We start from the raw sequence: 13,442 nt of genomic DNA, 5'->3' as shown, positions 1-13,442 counted from the left end.
CAGAAGTTCTGTTGCTTATCCATGTTATGTAAATAAAAGCTTATAACCTGACTTTAAATTCATCCAATGGTTTTATAAATTACTCTTTTGAAAGCTGAAACCCTCCCAAATTTGGTTAAGGTTATGAAAATAAAGTTGCTGCAAAGCTGAAATATTGATCATTTAATGAACAGAGAAGGGTCAGATTTTGGCAAGACAAAAGTTTTGTCGCCCACAGAAAGTAATGTAAAATTCAAACAAATAATTAACTTCTAATACAAAGATTTCTTGCATAACATTGGTGAATGAAGTTGTAGTGCTATTAGAGCCATATTTAATATTTTGTGTGACTTCCATGAGCAGCTTGAAGGACTGCATCCATGCGGTTCAACAATGATTCATACAATTTATTGATGAAGTCATCAGAAATAGCAAGGAATGCAGTCTTACATGCCTCCCAGAGTTCATCTAGATTCTTTGGTTTTGTCTTCCAAGCTTCCTCTTTCATCCTACCCCAAAGATGCTCAGTGATGATCAATCATGTCTGGTGACTGGCTGGCCAGTCCTTGAGCACCTAGATCTTCTTTGCCAGGAGGAACTTTGTTGTAGAGATGGATGTATGAGATGGAGCACCATCCTGCTGCAGAATTTGATCCCTTTTATGATTGGGAATGTATGAGGTAGCTAATACTTCTTGATATTTTAGGCTATTGATATTGCCTTTGACCTTGCAAATGTTTCGCACACCCCTATACTGAATGTAACCCCAGACGATGATCTTTCCACCAGCAAACTTAACTGTTTTCTGGGTGTATTCTTTTTCCATACGGGCTCCAGTAGGTCTCCTGCAGTATTTGTGGCGGCTGTGGTGTAATTCAACTGAAGATTCATCAGAGAAACCCACCTTCTGCCACTTTTCCAGCGGCCATCTGTTTAACAGGCTGTGGGACTTGGCAAATGCCATACGGTTTTTTAATTGCCTTTTGTTTAGTGCAGGCTTCTGGGCACTGATTCAACAATGGAGGCCATTTCGAGACAGAATCCTACAAACTGTTCTAGTTGACACAGGGACTTGAGGTGACCAGGCCTGTTGGAGCTCTGCTGCAGTGGAAGAGGGGCTGGCTTTGGATTCTAACCAACAAACGTTCCTCCTGAGCAGTTGTCTTGTGGGGTCTGCCGGATATGGGCTTGTCAAAAACATCTCCAGTCTCTTCAAATCTTTTTTTAATTTTTTGTACTTGATGCTGAGACACATTAAAGGTGCCAGCCACCTCTGCAGTGGATCTGGTCTTCAGCCTCTTCATAATCAAGGCTTTGGTCGCAGGGTGGATTTTTGGCATGTTGTCAGAGGTCAAGTTGCAGTTCAAGTGCAGGTCTGGGGTGCTGGGTTTCTTTTTATACACACCCACTAACTAAGCGATCATTTAGTGAGCACAGGTGAAGATGTAAACTAGGATTTGGTGCATTATATGACAAGATGACAAAACTTTTGTTTTGTCAAAATCTGACCATTCTGTGTTCATTAAATGATCAATATTTCAGCTTTGCAGGAACTTTATTTTCATAACCTAAACAAAATTTGGGAGGGTTTCAGCTTTCAAAAAAGTAATTTATAAAACCAATGGATGAATTTAAAGTCAGGTTGTAAGCTTTTAATTACATAACATGGATAAGCGACAGAACTTCTGTCAGGGAGTGTAGTGGACAGACCAAAGAAATAATTGTGTTCTGGTATTAATGCTCTGTTCTACAGTTGTTTCCGTATACAAAGATTTCTGCTTATGAAACATTTAGTTGTTTAAGAGCAATTTAGCTTGCGAAGATGGTTCCTAATAAAAGACAAGCCACTTGCTGAAAAACAATTGAGTTAAATACCTTGTAAAGATCCCTATGTTCCCCTGATTTTGCTGCTCTTTTCCATTTTGTGCTATGTCACTCCATTACAGAGATATTCATATTTTCTCTTCCGGAGCGCAGTATATGAAATCAAGGATGCAAAATTTTATTTTTGTAAATATATAATAATTTTGTAAATATTTCTTAAGTAAATTAGAATTTTTACATATTTTTCTCTGTGTCACCATAGACAAAAAAGACAACCCACAGTTATGTAAATCCATACCGTGTCCAGAATTAAAATTAGATTTTAACAGAAAGAAAATTGGGAATTTTACATATTGTCACATTTGGGAACAAAAGAGAGAACTTGTTCTAAAACGCATATTTATGTAAATCCAGGCTGTTTTTATCAAAAGAAGTGTCAGCTTAACCATCGGTTGGGGTTGTCTTCTGCTGACAATCATGAGCTCTGTAGAATTAGGGCTACTTTACAATACGTGGTGGAGAATCCCCCTGGCTGCTCCAACTCTCCATAAACGGGCCTTCAAGCTTTTCAGTTGTATCATCATGATGCGTTAATGAAACGGAGGCTTCATTTGTAAAAAATGAATTGACAGTAAAAGTAAATGTCAAATTTTATTTTGCATTTACAGGCACAGCAGCCATTAGCAAACTATCAGTTCATAGACTCCTAGGCCATAGTTCCCCTTTACTTAAAAAATACTGCTGATATGTTCCTATTGACATGAAATTTGTATATATGTGTATGTAAATGAGTTTGCTTGTGCATTGTATATTAGATGGTGATTTTTAGTACAGTATACAGTATATATACAGTTGAAACCAGAAGTTTACATCCACTATCTAAAAGCACATCTACAGGTTTTTCCCTCCGCTCTCTATAAAGACACATCTGCAGGTTTTTCCCTCTGCTCTCTATAAACACACATCTGCAGGTTTTTCCCTCTGCTCTCTATAAACACACATCTGCAGGTTTTTCCCTCTGCTCTCTATAAAGACACATCTGCAGGTTTTTCTCACTATCTGACATGAAATCAGAATAAATCTTTCCCGTTTTAGGTCCATTAGGAACCAAAATTATTTTTATTTGCCAAATGCCAGAATAATGAGAGAGAGAAAGTTTTAAGGCATTTTTATTACTTTCTGCAAAGTCAAAAGTTTCCATATATTTCATTAGTATTTGGTACCATTGCTCCTAAAGGGTACTTTACACGCTGCGATCTTGCTAGCGAGATCGCTAGCGAGCGTACCCACTTCGGTTGTGCGTCACGGGCATATCGCTGCCCGTGGCGCACAACATCGCTAGGAACAGTCACACATACTTACCTGCCTAGCGACGTCGCTGTGACCAGCAAACCGCCTCCTTTCTAAGGGGCCGGATCGTTCAGCGTCATAGAGACGTCACTAAGCTGCCGCCCAATAGAAGCGGAGGGTTGGAGATGAGCGGGCCGAACATCCCGCCCACCTCCTTCCTTCCTCATTGCCGGGGAACGCAGGTAAGGAGATGTTCCTCGTTCCCGCGGTGTCACACATAGCGATGTGTGCTACCGCAGGAACGACGAGCAATGTCGCTACTGACCAGACGATTTTTGGTAAGTGAACGACGTCTCACAGACCAATGATTTTTACCTCTTTTGCGATCGTTTAAGGTTACACATAGGTGTCACAGGCTGCGATGTCGCTAACGACGCCGGATGTGCGTCACAAACACCATGACCCCGACGATATATCGTTAGCAATGTCGCAGCGTGTAAATGGCCCTTAAACTGTATGACTTGGGTGAAATGATTTGGCTCTCCTTCCACGAGCTTCTCACAATAGTTGGTAGGAATTTGGGCCCATTTCTGACAGAACTGGTGTAACTGAGCCATGTTTGTAGGTCGCCTTGCTCTCACCGGCCTTTTCAGCTTTGCACATAATTTTTAATAGGATTGAGATCAGGGCTTGTGATGGCCACTCCAAAGCATTCACTTTGTTATCCTTAAGCCACTTTGTAACCAGTTTGGCAGTATGCTTTGGGTCATTGTCCATTTGGAAGACCCATTTCCGCCCAAGCTTTAAGTTCCAGGCTGTTGTTTTGTTTGCCAATGCATTTTGGCAAACAAAATTATGAATAAGGCATAGTTTTGTTTGCCGAAACGTGTTGGAATTCTTTATCCATCAGCTCTGTTGGTGCCAGTGCAGATTATTTTACTGTGTTGAATAAACTACAGTTTTTATTTATCCATGCCTGCTTGAGATCGCTGGATCCTGTTTTCTATTTATATTCTCAAAATGGTCTGTAGCACCTTATATCACTGTTTCTTTTTGTTCACAGCTGATTGTTAAGGTTCACATGACAGATAGCAGCACCAAGACCTTAATGGTGGATGAACGTCAGACTGTACGTGAAATTCTGGATAACCTTTTCGAGAAGACTCACTGTGATTTTGCAGTTGAGTGGTGTTTATACGAAGAAAATCCTGAGCTTCAGATCGGTGAGCACTTGATTAATGAGAAGACCTACCTATTAATATGCCTATGTTAGGATGTATTCGGTCTGGATTAAGGTTTTTGGAGGCCCCCGTCCTACTTACAGCAGCCTCACATGGCTGTGTCCACCATTGTGGCTGGTCCTTTACACTGAGTTGTATAGGTGACCCAGCGACCTCTCTTAGATTTCTAAGAGATACCAAAAATATACACAAATGCATCTCAACCTTTAGGATCAGAAGACATTGGGAACATCTGGTTTCCCTAAGAAATGGGGTTCAAGGCATATATACAGAGTCTCCCAAAAAGAATAGGTCATGGATAGTGATGAGGAAATAGTAAAATATTTGGGTCAGATTATTCGTACCGAATACCTAGTACTATTCCAGTATTTGTCACGAGCAACAAACCTAATGAAAGTGAATGGGGAACCCGAGTGTGACGCCCTGGGCAAGCCAGGGGTCACAGGTCACAACACCACCACACCCTACACCCCAGTTAGGAACACCTAGGCTAACCAAAAATCCTTGTTGCCTTCCTCCAGGGGCTGGTGTTCACACCAGGGGGTGGGCTAGGCGGTTGACTCCGCCCACCGAGGAGTACACAGCCCTGGAGGCGGGAAGAACCAGGCTGAACGCAGATAGTTTGGAGGAGGAAGTGGAAGTCTAGCTGAGGGCTAGAGGAGTCAAGTTAAGCTAGGGAAGTGAAGGAGTAAAGAGTGAGAGTAGAGACAGTGGAAGGTGACAGTTGTAAAGCCTGAAGTTGGTCCGGGTGTGTGCCCCGGACTGTGACAGCAAGGTCAGCAGACGGCGAGGATAGTCTGCAGGGGGACTGCTCGGAGGTTGCTGGAAGGACCGCGGATGGGTGGTGACCCGGCGGTCTGGAGCAATATACGAAGAACAGTCAGCACCAGGGCAGGGGCCTTTCGGATCCCGGCAAGGCTTGGAGTCGCCATAATTTGCCAAATCCGTCAGTGAAGGGGACGTCAGTCTCCTAACAACCAAGTCCCGATTGAAGTCAACAGTCCAACCGCAACGGAGAGACACCGCCACCGCCAGGGCACCAGTTTCTCAGGGCCAGCGCCTGCAGGCAAAGAAGGGCTCCTCCGGCCCATATCCAAGCCGGGGAGCGGGTTACCGGTGGGAACCCATCGCAACCATTATCATCATAGGTGCAGGACAGAGGGACCGTCACCGTTACCTACTGGGGAAAGCAAGTGTAGCCGTCCGTGGGAACCGTCTTTCCAGCCGTCTGTTTTACTGAGAACTGTGTCATCGTCTCAGGCTGAGTGAGTACCACAGTGCCGCAAGGCACAGCGCTGCTCCCGCATCCCTGCGCCCACCAAGCCCTGCATCACCCACCTCATCACTGGGCCCCGGGATCACCAACCCCTACCCACGGAGGGGCAACACAACAACTGGCTGCTCCATACCATCCTTCCCGGGATCCCCATACAGAGCAGCGGTGGTGTCCACAAATCCCCACCACCGTGGGTGGCGTCACGGACAATAAACAATTCCCACACCCAAAAACCCCCTTTCACTCACGGGCGAGGAGCGCCGCTCGAGTCCCCGGGATCCGGCCCGTCGCTCGAGCCACCGAGCAGCGGCAGGCCGTAGCAGCCGCAGTGCCAGCCGGACCCGAGCAGTGGGAGAGCGCGGCGTCCCCTCCTCCGCCCGCGACACGAGCATTTTTCATGAAGATTTTCCCAAACACTGGTCGAGTTCCCAATGGACTTGCTTTAGGTTCGTTATGCATGACGAATACTGGAATAATACTAGAATCCAAGGGAATTCCAGCAATCCAGTCCAAAAAATGCTATATATATATATATATATATACATATATATATATATATATATATATATATATATATATATATATATATATATATATATATATATATAAAAATACAAACGTTATTTGTGAATCATGTTAAAAAGTCCATATTGGGTCAACATCAGCCCACAAAGAAGACGCGTTTTGAACCTGCCTCTTAATCTCGGTGACTGATTAAGAACAACACGTTCGAAACGCGTCCTCTTTGTGGGCTGGTGTTGACCCTATATGGACTTTTTAACATGATTTACAAATAAACTTAGTATTTTTATATGTAGCATTTTTTGGACTGGATTGCTGGAATTCCCTTGGACTCTCAGTCTTAAGCCTTGCCGACTTTTTTCTTCCGTGCACGGGCCAAAATCTATTGGCCTCCACGGAGCAGGTGAGCTGGATAAATCTTTTTTTCTTTGGAATAGTACTAGGTATTCAGTTCGAATAATCGAAACCCAAATATTTTACTATTTGCTCATCATTCATCATGGATGGTTTATCTTAAAAACTTTTGTAGTAGACCCATGACAATGGCAGAATTTGTCTGCGGTGCATGGTAACGGTGAATCAAAGATTGTCTACGTGTCTCTACTGCACTAACGACCGAGGTGAGGGACTCCAAGATTAATGAGAATATAGTGTCTGACAATGCCCCAAAATCATTGGTAGAAGAAGGACTGCTCGGGTTTGGGACGATGTGTTATATGAAGAGTCGGACCCAGAATATATTAAATTAATAGTTAAGTTAATAGTATATTGGAAAGCAACAAACCCAACACAGACCAAGGAGTTTTTACACAAAGACTGTCAAGGAAGAACTGTGGCCCACCTCATCTATTGAGAATTGAAATAAGAGGATGGAACTCAAAGAAATGTTTGCCCATTATTTAGATGGGATGGTTATAAGTAGAGAAGCAAGAAAAAATGGTTCCTCCCGAAAATAAAAAATGAATGAGAATGCTTCCTTTCATTAAAATGAGAAAAACTGGCGGCATATTCTGACCAGAAGGAAAGAAAGGGGAAATTTGTGTTAGACAACGGGTAAAATGTTTAAAATTTTCCATAAAAAAAACAAACTGTGGCCCACATTATATGGATTCAAAATTCTGAAATTTTGACTTAAGGCCTCCTTATACATAAGGGTGGGCTGACGAGATATTAATAGTCGGCTAGACAAATGATCATCCATTAGCGGTAAAAAAAGAGCATCTCAGACTCCATCAGCCTTGTTAGAAGTTTTTCGGCTGATGAGGTATCCAGAAACGATCATCGGTTGTAAAAATCCAACATGCCCAATCGATGTTTTGGATAGTTATTCGTTTCACCGTTTTAATTTTTTTTTTGTTATTTTTGTAGAGAGATTCTTTGAAGACCACGAAAACATTGTGGAACTCCTTTCAGACTGGACAAGAGACAGCGAAAACAAAATTTACTTTGTGAAAAAGTCAGAAAAATATGCTGTGTTTAAAAACCCTCAGGTAAGTAACACAGTGGTAAACGTAATGTTTACTAAGAAAGTGATCTGCTCACCCAAACTCAACATCCTCAAAATTTTCAGTCTTTCTGTATATGAGGCTGTTGAGCTATGATCAGGAGACCTGCAGCCGATCCATTCATGGCTGTGGAAGTACAGACCACAAAACAAGGAATGCAATGTTGTCATGGTGGTGTTTCATTGATATCTAGGACTCTACATTTAAATGTTGCTTCGTTTCTCCTGGTGCTTAAACAGTTAATGTCAGTTTTGCTGCTAGAAGCAGTGCATGTCAGCTTCAGCTGCTCTGTAGCCTCGCCCTTTTTGTTTAAGTAGTGGGGTGTCCCAGCAGTCTTTGCTGATTATACAAAACACTTTGTATTCTGGCCGCCTTGCTGGAAGGAGCTGCTGTGGCTTCGTCCTGAAATCGTACCTTTTCCATTTTAGTTGTTATTCCACTATTGTCTCGCCTACCTTCGTGTTGTATTAGTGCAGCGGTGGGTCTAGTGAGCCTTACCTTCCCACTCACTAGCCAGGGCTTACTGCAAGGGCTCTCGAGGCTTCAGGCTCCTGCTCGGTGACAGGTGAGGAACTTATATAGGGTCTGGCTAGGTGTGCAGAGTATAGCAGCAGGTAAGGACAGGAGGTGTCCCATCTACCCTCTCAATAGTGCCATGGCCCATCATTGTTATTGTATTCACAGTGTACCCCTTGTTTGTGGTGTTGTGGTGTGTTTTTGTTGTGGGCCAAGAATTTCTGTTGGTCTGAACGCGTGTGCCGCACTGATAGCATGACAAATGCATATTATAAGGAGCTCTTCTGGCATATTTCTCCAAATAGCACTAAGTAAAGTTTGTGGTGCCCAGGAATGCACTCTTCACCTACTCCTGTGCCATTCAATAGGTTGTTATTTCTACATGCAACTAAGTACATCATGGCACCACCATCTTAGTGTCATCAACAGGAAAAAGAGAACCTTCAAATTCCCTGCATTGCAGCCATCTAAAAAAAAAAGTTAACATTTCTCAAGGATGAAACATCCAATCCTAAAGGGGCTGTCCAGTTTTAACAAGTTATTACCAACCCTGAGTTTTGGTAAGAGTCCGACCACTGGAACTTGCACTGAATTGGCAGATTGGATCATTTTTATCCCTAACAGGTCAGATGCTCTACTGTTGCTCCTTTAATTCTCTATGGGGCTCGGCAGATCCCATAGGGAGAGAATTGAGTGCAGGTCAAGCTTATGCACTGCTGTTCTATTCTAAGGGGGAGAAAAGTACCTCGTTCTGCTGATCAGTGCATGTCCCATCAGTCGGACTCCCACCATTCAATTAGTTTTCACTGGACACCCCATTTGACTTGAGGTGAGATAAAGAGATATGAGATGGATGGATAGATATTAGATTGAGAGAAAGATAGATCAAAGAGATAGATACAGTCCCTGAAAGAAGTTCTGTCGCTTATCCATGTTATGTAAATAAAAGCTTATAACCTGACTTTAAATTCATCCATTGGTTTCATAAATTACTCTTTTGAAAGCTGAAACCCTCCCAAATTTGGTTTAGGTTATGAAAATAAAGTTGCAGCAAAGCTGAAATATTGATCATTTAATGAACACAGAAAGGTCAGATTTTGGCAAGACAAATGTTTAGTCGCCCACAGAAAGTAATGTGAAATTCAAACAAATAATTAAATTCTAATACAAAGATATGTTGCATAATATTGGTGAATGAAGTTGTGGTGCTATTAGAGCCATATTTAATATTTTGTGTGACTTCCATAAGCTTGAAGGACTGCATCCATGCGGTTGAACAATGATTCATACAATTTATTGATGAAGTCATCAGGAATAGCAAAGAATGCAGTCTTACATACCTCCCAGAGGTCATCTAGCTTCTTTGGTTTTGTCTTCCAAGCTTCCTCTTTCATCCTACCCCAAATATGCTCAATGATGTTTGTCTGGTGACTGGGCTGGCCAGTCCTTGAGCACCTTGATCTTCTTTGCAAGGAGGAACTTTGTTGTAGAGATGGATGTATGAGATGGAGCACCATCCTGCTGCAGAATTTGACCCCTTTTATGATTAGAAAAGTAAGAGGTAGCTAATACCACACAGTTTTTTAATTGTCTTTTGTTTAGTGCTGGCTTCTGGGCACTGATTTGACCATGGAGGCCATTTCAAGACAGAATCCTATAAACTGTTCTAGTTGACACAGGGACTTGAGGTGACCAGGCCTGTTGGAGCTCTGCTGCAGTGGAAGAGGGGCTGGCTTTGGATTTTCTAACCAACAAACGTTCCTCCTGAGCAGTTGTCTTGCGGGGTCTGCCGGACCTGGGCTTGTCAAAAACATCTCCAGTCTCTTCAAATCTTTTTTTAATTCTTTGTACTTGACGCTGAGACACATTAAAGGTGCCAGCCACCTCTGCAGTGGATCTGGTTTTCAGCCTCTTGATAATCAAGGCTTTGGTTGCAGGGTGGATTTTTGGCATGTTGTCAGAGGTCAAGTTGCAGTTCAAGTGAAGGTCTAAGGTGCTGGGTTTCTTTTTATACACACCCACTAATTAAGCGATGATTTAGTGTGCACAGGTGAGGATGTAAACTAGGATTGGGTGCATTATATGACAAGATGACAAATCTTTTGTCTTGCCAAAATCTGACCTTTCTGTGTTCATTAAATGATCAATATTTCAGCTTTGCAGCAACTTTATTTTAATAACCTAAACCAAATTTGGGAGGGTTTCAGCTTTCAAAAGAGTAATTTATAAAACCAATGGATGAATTTAAAGTCAGGTTTTAAGCTTTTATTTACATAACATGGATAAGCGACAGAACTTCTGTCAGTGAGTGTAGATGGAAGTGAGAGATAGATAGATAGAAAGATAGAAGAGAAATGGATGGATAGATAGATAGATAGATAGATCGGTGGTTTGCACTGTTGCTTTGCAGCACTGGGGTCCTGGATTGAAATCCCACCAAGGACATCTGTAAGAAGTTTCTATGTTTTTCTTGTCTTCAGGAAGAGCTGGGTAATGACTCAATTGGTACAACTAATGAATGCAACATTTCTAGGGCGGCTGCAGGCTGCTATTTTTAGGCTGGAAGGGGCCAAATAACCATGCACCTTCCCACCCTGATAATACCAGCCCCCAACTGTCTGTTTTATATTGGCTGGCTATCAAAAATAGGGTGTTTTTTTTTAATTATATATTTATTAAATTATCCCAGCCAAAAAAACAACCTTTAGTGCCACTTGAAAGGCAGTAAAGGGTGCAAGTATACAAGTCCTGTTCTATTCTAAGCTTTACCTCCTACAACAATTCTCACTAAACTGTTTCCAGAGGACAGTCAGCCAAGCTTCATGCCCTCAGGTGTCATATAAGACATGATGATGCGATGTGGCCAGCCAATAACAATAATAACAGTAGCCAACATGGCTATGACATGACCATAATTGGAAGGTAATCCTCGCATGTTTAGTGGCTGAAAAACAGCTGCAAAACATGCGGGGCAGGGACTCGAGCACCCGCGATACTCAGACAAGTATCAAGCATTGCTGAGCATGCTCCCCCATCACTAGTAGATAGATAGATGGATAGATATATAGATAACTAGAGGGACAGAGGGACAGAGGGATAGAGGGACAGAGGGATAGAGGGACAGAGGGACAGAGGGACAGAGGGACAGAGGGATAGAGGGACAGAGGGATAGAGGGACAGAGGGATAGAGGGACAGAGGGACAGAGGGATAGAGGGACAGAGGGATAGAGGGACAGAGGGATAGAGGGACAGAGGGATAGAGGGACAGAGGGATAGAGGGACAGAGGGATAGAGGGACAGAGGGACAGAGGGATAGAGGGACAGAGGGATAGAGGGACAGAGGGATAGAGGGACAGAGGGATAGAGGGACAGAGGGATAGAGGGACAGAGGGATAGAGGGACAGAGGGATAGAGGGACAGAGGGATAGAGGGACAGAGGGATAGAGGGACAGAGGGATAGAGGGACAGAGGGATAGAGGGACAGAGGGATAGAGGGACAGAGGGATAGAGGGACAGAGGGATAGAGGGACAGAGGGATAGAGGGATAGAGGGACAGAGGGATAGAGGGACAGAGGGATAGAGGGACAGAGGGATAGAGGGACAGAGGGATAGAGGGACAGAGGGATAGAGGGACAGAGGGATAGATAGATAGATAGAGGGATAGATAGATAGATAGAGGGATAGATAGATAGATAGAGGGATAGATAGATAGATAGAGGGATAGATAGAGGGATAGATAGAGGGATAGATAGAGGGATAGATAGAGGGATAGATAGAGGGATAGATAGAGGGATAGATAGAGGGATAGATAGAGGGATAGATAGAGGGATAGATAGAGGGATAGATAGAGGGATAGAGGGATAGATGGATAGATAGAGGGATAGATAGAGGGATAGATAGAGGGATAGATAGAGGGATAGATAGAGGGATAGATAGAGGGATAGATAGATGGATAGATAGAGGGATAGATAGAGGGATAGATGGATAGATAGAGGGATAGATGGATAGATAGAGGGATAGATGGATAGAGGGATAGATAGGGATAGATAGAGGGATAGATAGATAATAGACCATACATAAATGTTTGTCATTATTTATTTTATTTCTTTCATTTACTTCCCAAACAGAAGTTACAGTAACTTGCTCATTATGTTAATCATTGGACGATTTTTACATCTGGCATTTTGCTGTATTTCATTTACATAGTAATGTGACCTTTACTGACTAAACACGAGTGGGTTCATCACACAAAGCAGCCGACGGAAAGTCACAGCAAGAAATGCAACAGATTTGTAAACCATGAGACATTTACATGTTACAATTATACATAAATGACCACCAAGCGAGCAGAAGCAAAACTCAAAACCTAAAACGCGACCTCCCGTCATTGTGTAGTATTGAAACGTCTCATTAGCAGAGCAAATAACTGAAGATATGAGCACTTTCAATATGTATTAACAATAGGCTCGGCCAGGGAGACTAAACAAACGTCGGCCGGTGATGGGTTCCACCTGTGGACGCAGGACGCAGAATTCTGGGAATAATATTTATTGTCTAACATCAGGCTCCTCCAGCAGGGAAAGCACAATGAATCCCAGATGATGAGAATTTAGGCCTTACAGCATGGCTTGTGTGGAGAATAGCTACAAAAAGTGACTATGGAGGACCTTGTTATGGGGTGTGGCTGGATCTCTAGAAACAGGGGAGCCTAATCTGGTCCTCAGGCTAGGGGAACCCTAGCTGGCCCTAATCCAAAGGTACGTCTGAAGGTGATGATTTCTGGGCCGCCTTTCTTGCCCTAGCTCCTGAAGAACCAATGTTGGTCTAGTGGCTCCACTTCCTCCAACCAGGAGAGGGCCAGAACAGGAGTTGTTAACCCCTCACAAATAAACAGATGGGAGAAAACCAAAACTCAAACTTACAGCAATCGCTCACAGAGGTATAGACAAGACGTGATCAGGAGGAAACTAAAAGAAGGGAGGAAATAATCAGACAACAAAAGTATTTCCAAAACACACTAAACAGCACACAGAAGTTCACAAGCAACTGGATAACAAAGTACAAGGACGGAGATTGCTTAAAGCTGTTATTGGGATGGGAGAACAGGCTCCACCATCATAAAAAGGCAGAGGCGAATGTGATAGATCTCCTTTAACATGTGACTCAAACAGTAATCCACAGGCTAGCGGAAATAAACTCCTGCAAACCTGATTACTAACAAGAGCACAGCTGGTTGACGCCCGACCCTGTCTGTACAACTCAAATCAGCATCGTGTGGAGTGTCCAACT

At 43.0% G+C, this 13,442-nt stretch overlaps 1 protein-coding gene across 1 annotated transcript in view; it reads left to right on the top strand.

Annotated features, from left to right (window-relative positions):
• APBB1IP (amyloid beta precursor protein binding family B member 1 interacting protein) overlaps positions 1-13,442 on the top strand; it is a 209,269-nt gene that overhangs the window by 121,089 nt on the left and 74,738 nt on the right. The window contains exons 6-7 of the mRNA XM_075315539.1: positions 4,157-4,316; positions 7,501-7,622. Coding sequence (XP_075171654.1) covers positions 4,157-4,316; positions 7,501-7,622 — 282 coding nt within the window. The remainder of the gene's footprint in view (positions 1-4,156; positions 4,317-7,500; positions 7,623-13,442) is intronic.

The sequence above is a fragment of the Anomaloglossus baeobatrachus genome, chromosome 6 (genome assembly GCF_048569485.1).
Source record: "Anomaloglossus baeobatrachus isolate aAnoBae1 chromosome 6, aAnoBae1.hap1, whole genome shotgun sequence".
Classification (NCBI taxonomy): Eukaryota; Metazoa; Chordata; class Amphibia; order Anura; family Aromobatidae; genus Anomaloglossus; species Anomaloglossus baeobatrachus.
This window is presented reverse-complemented; position numbering and strand designations above follow the sequence as displayed.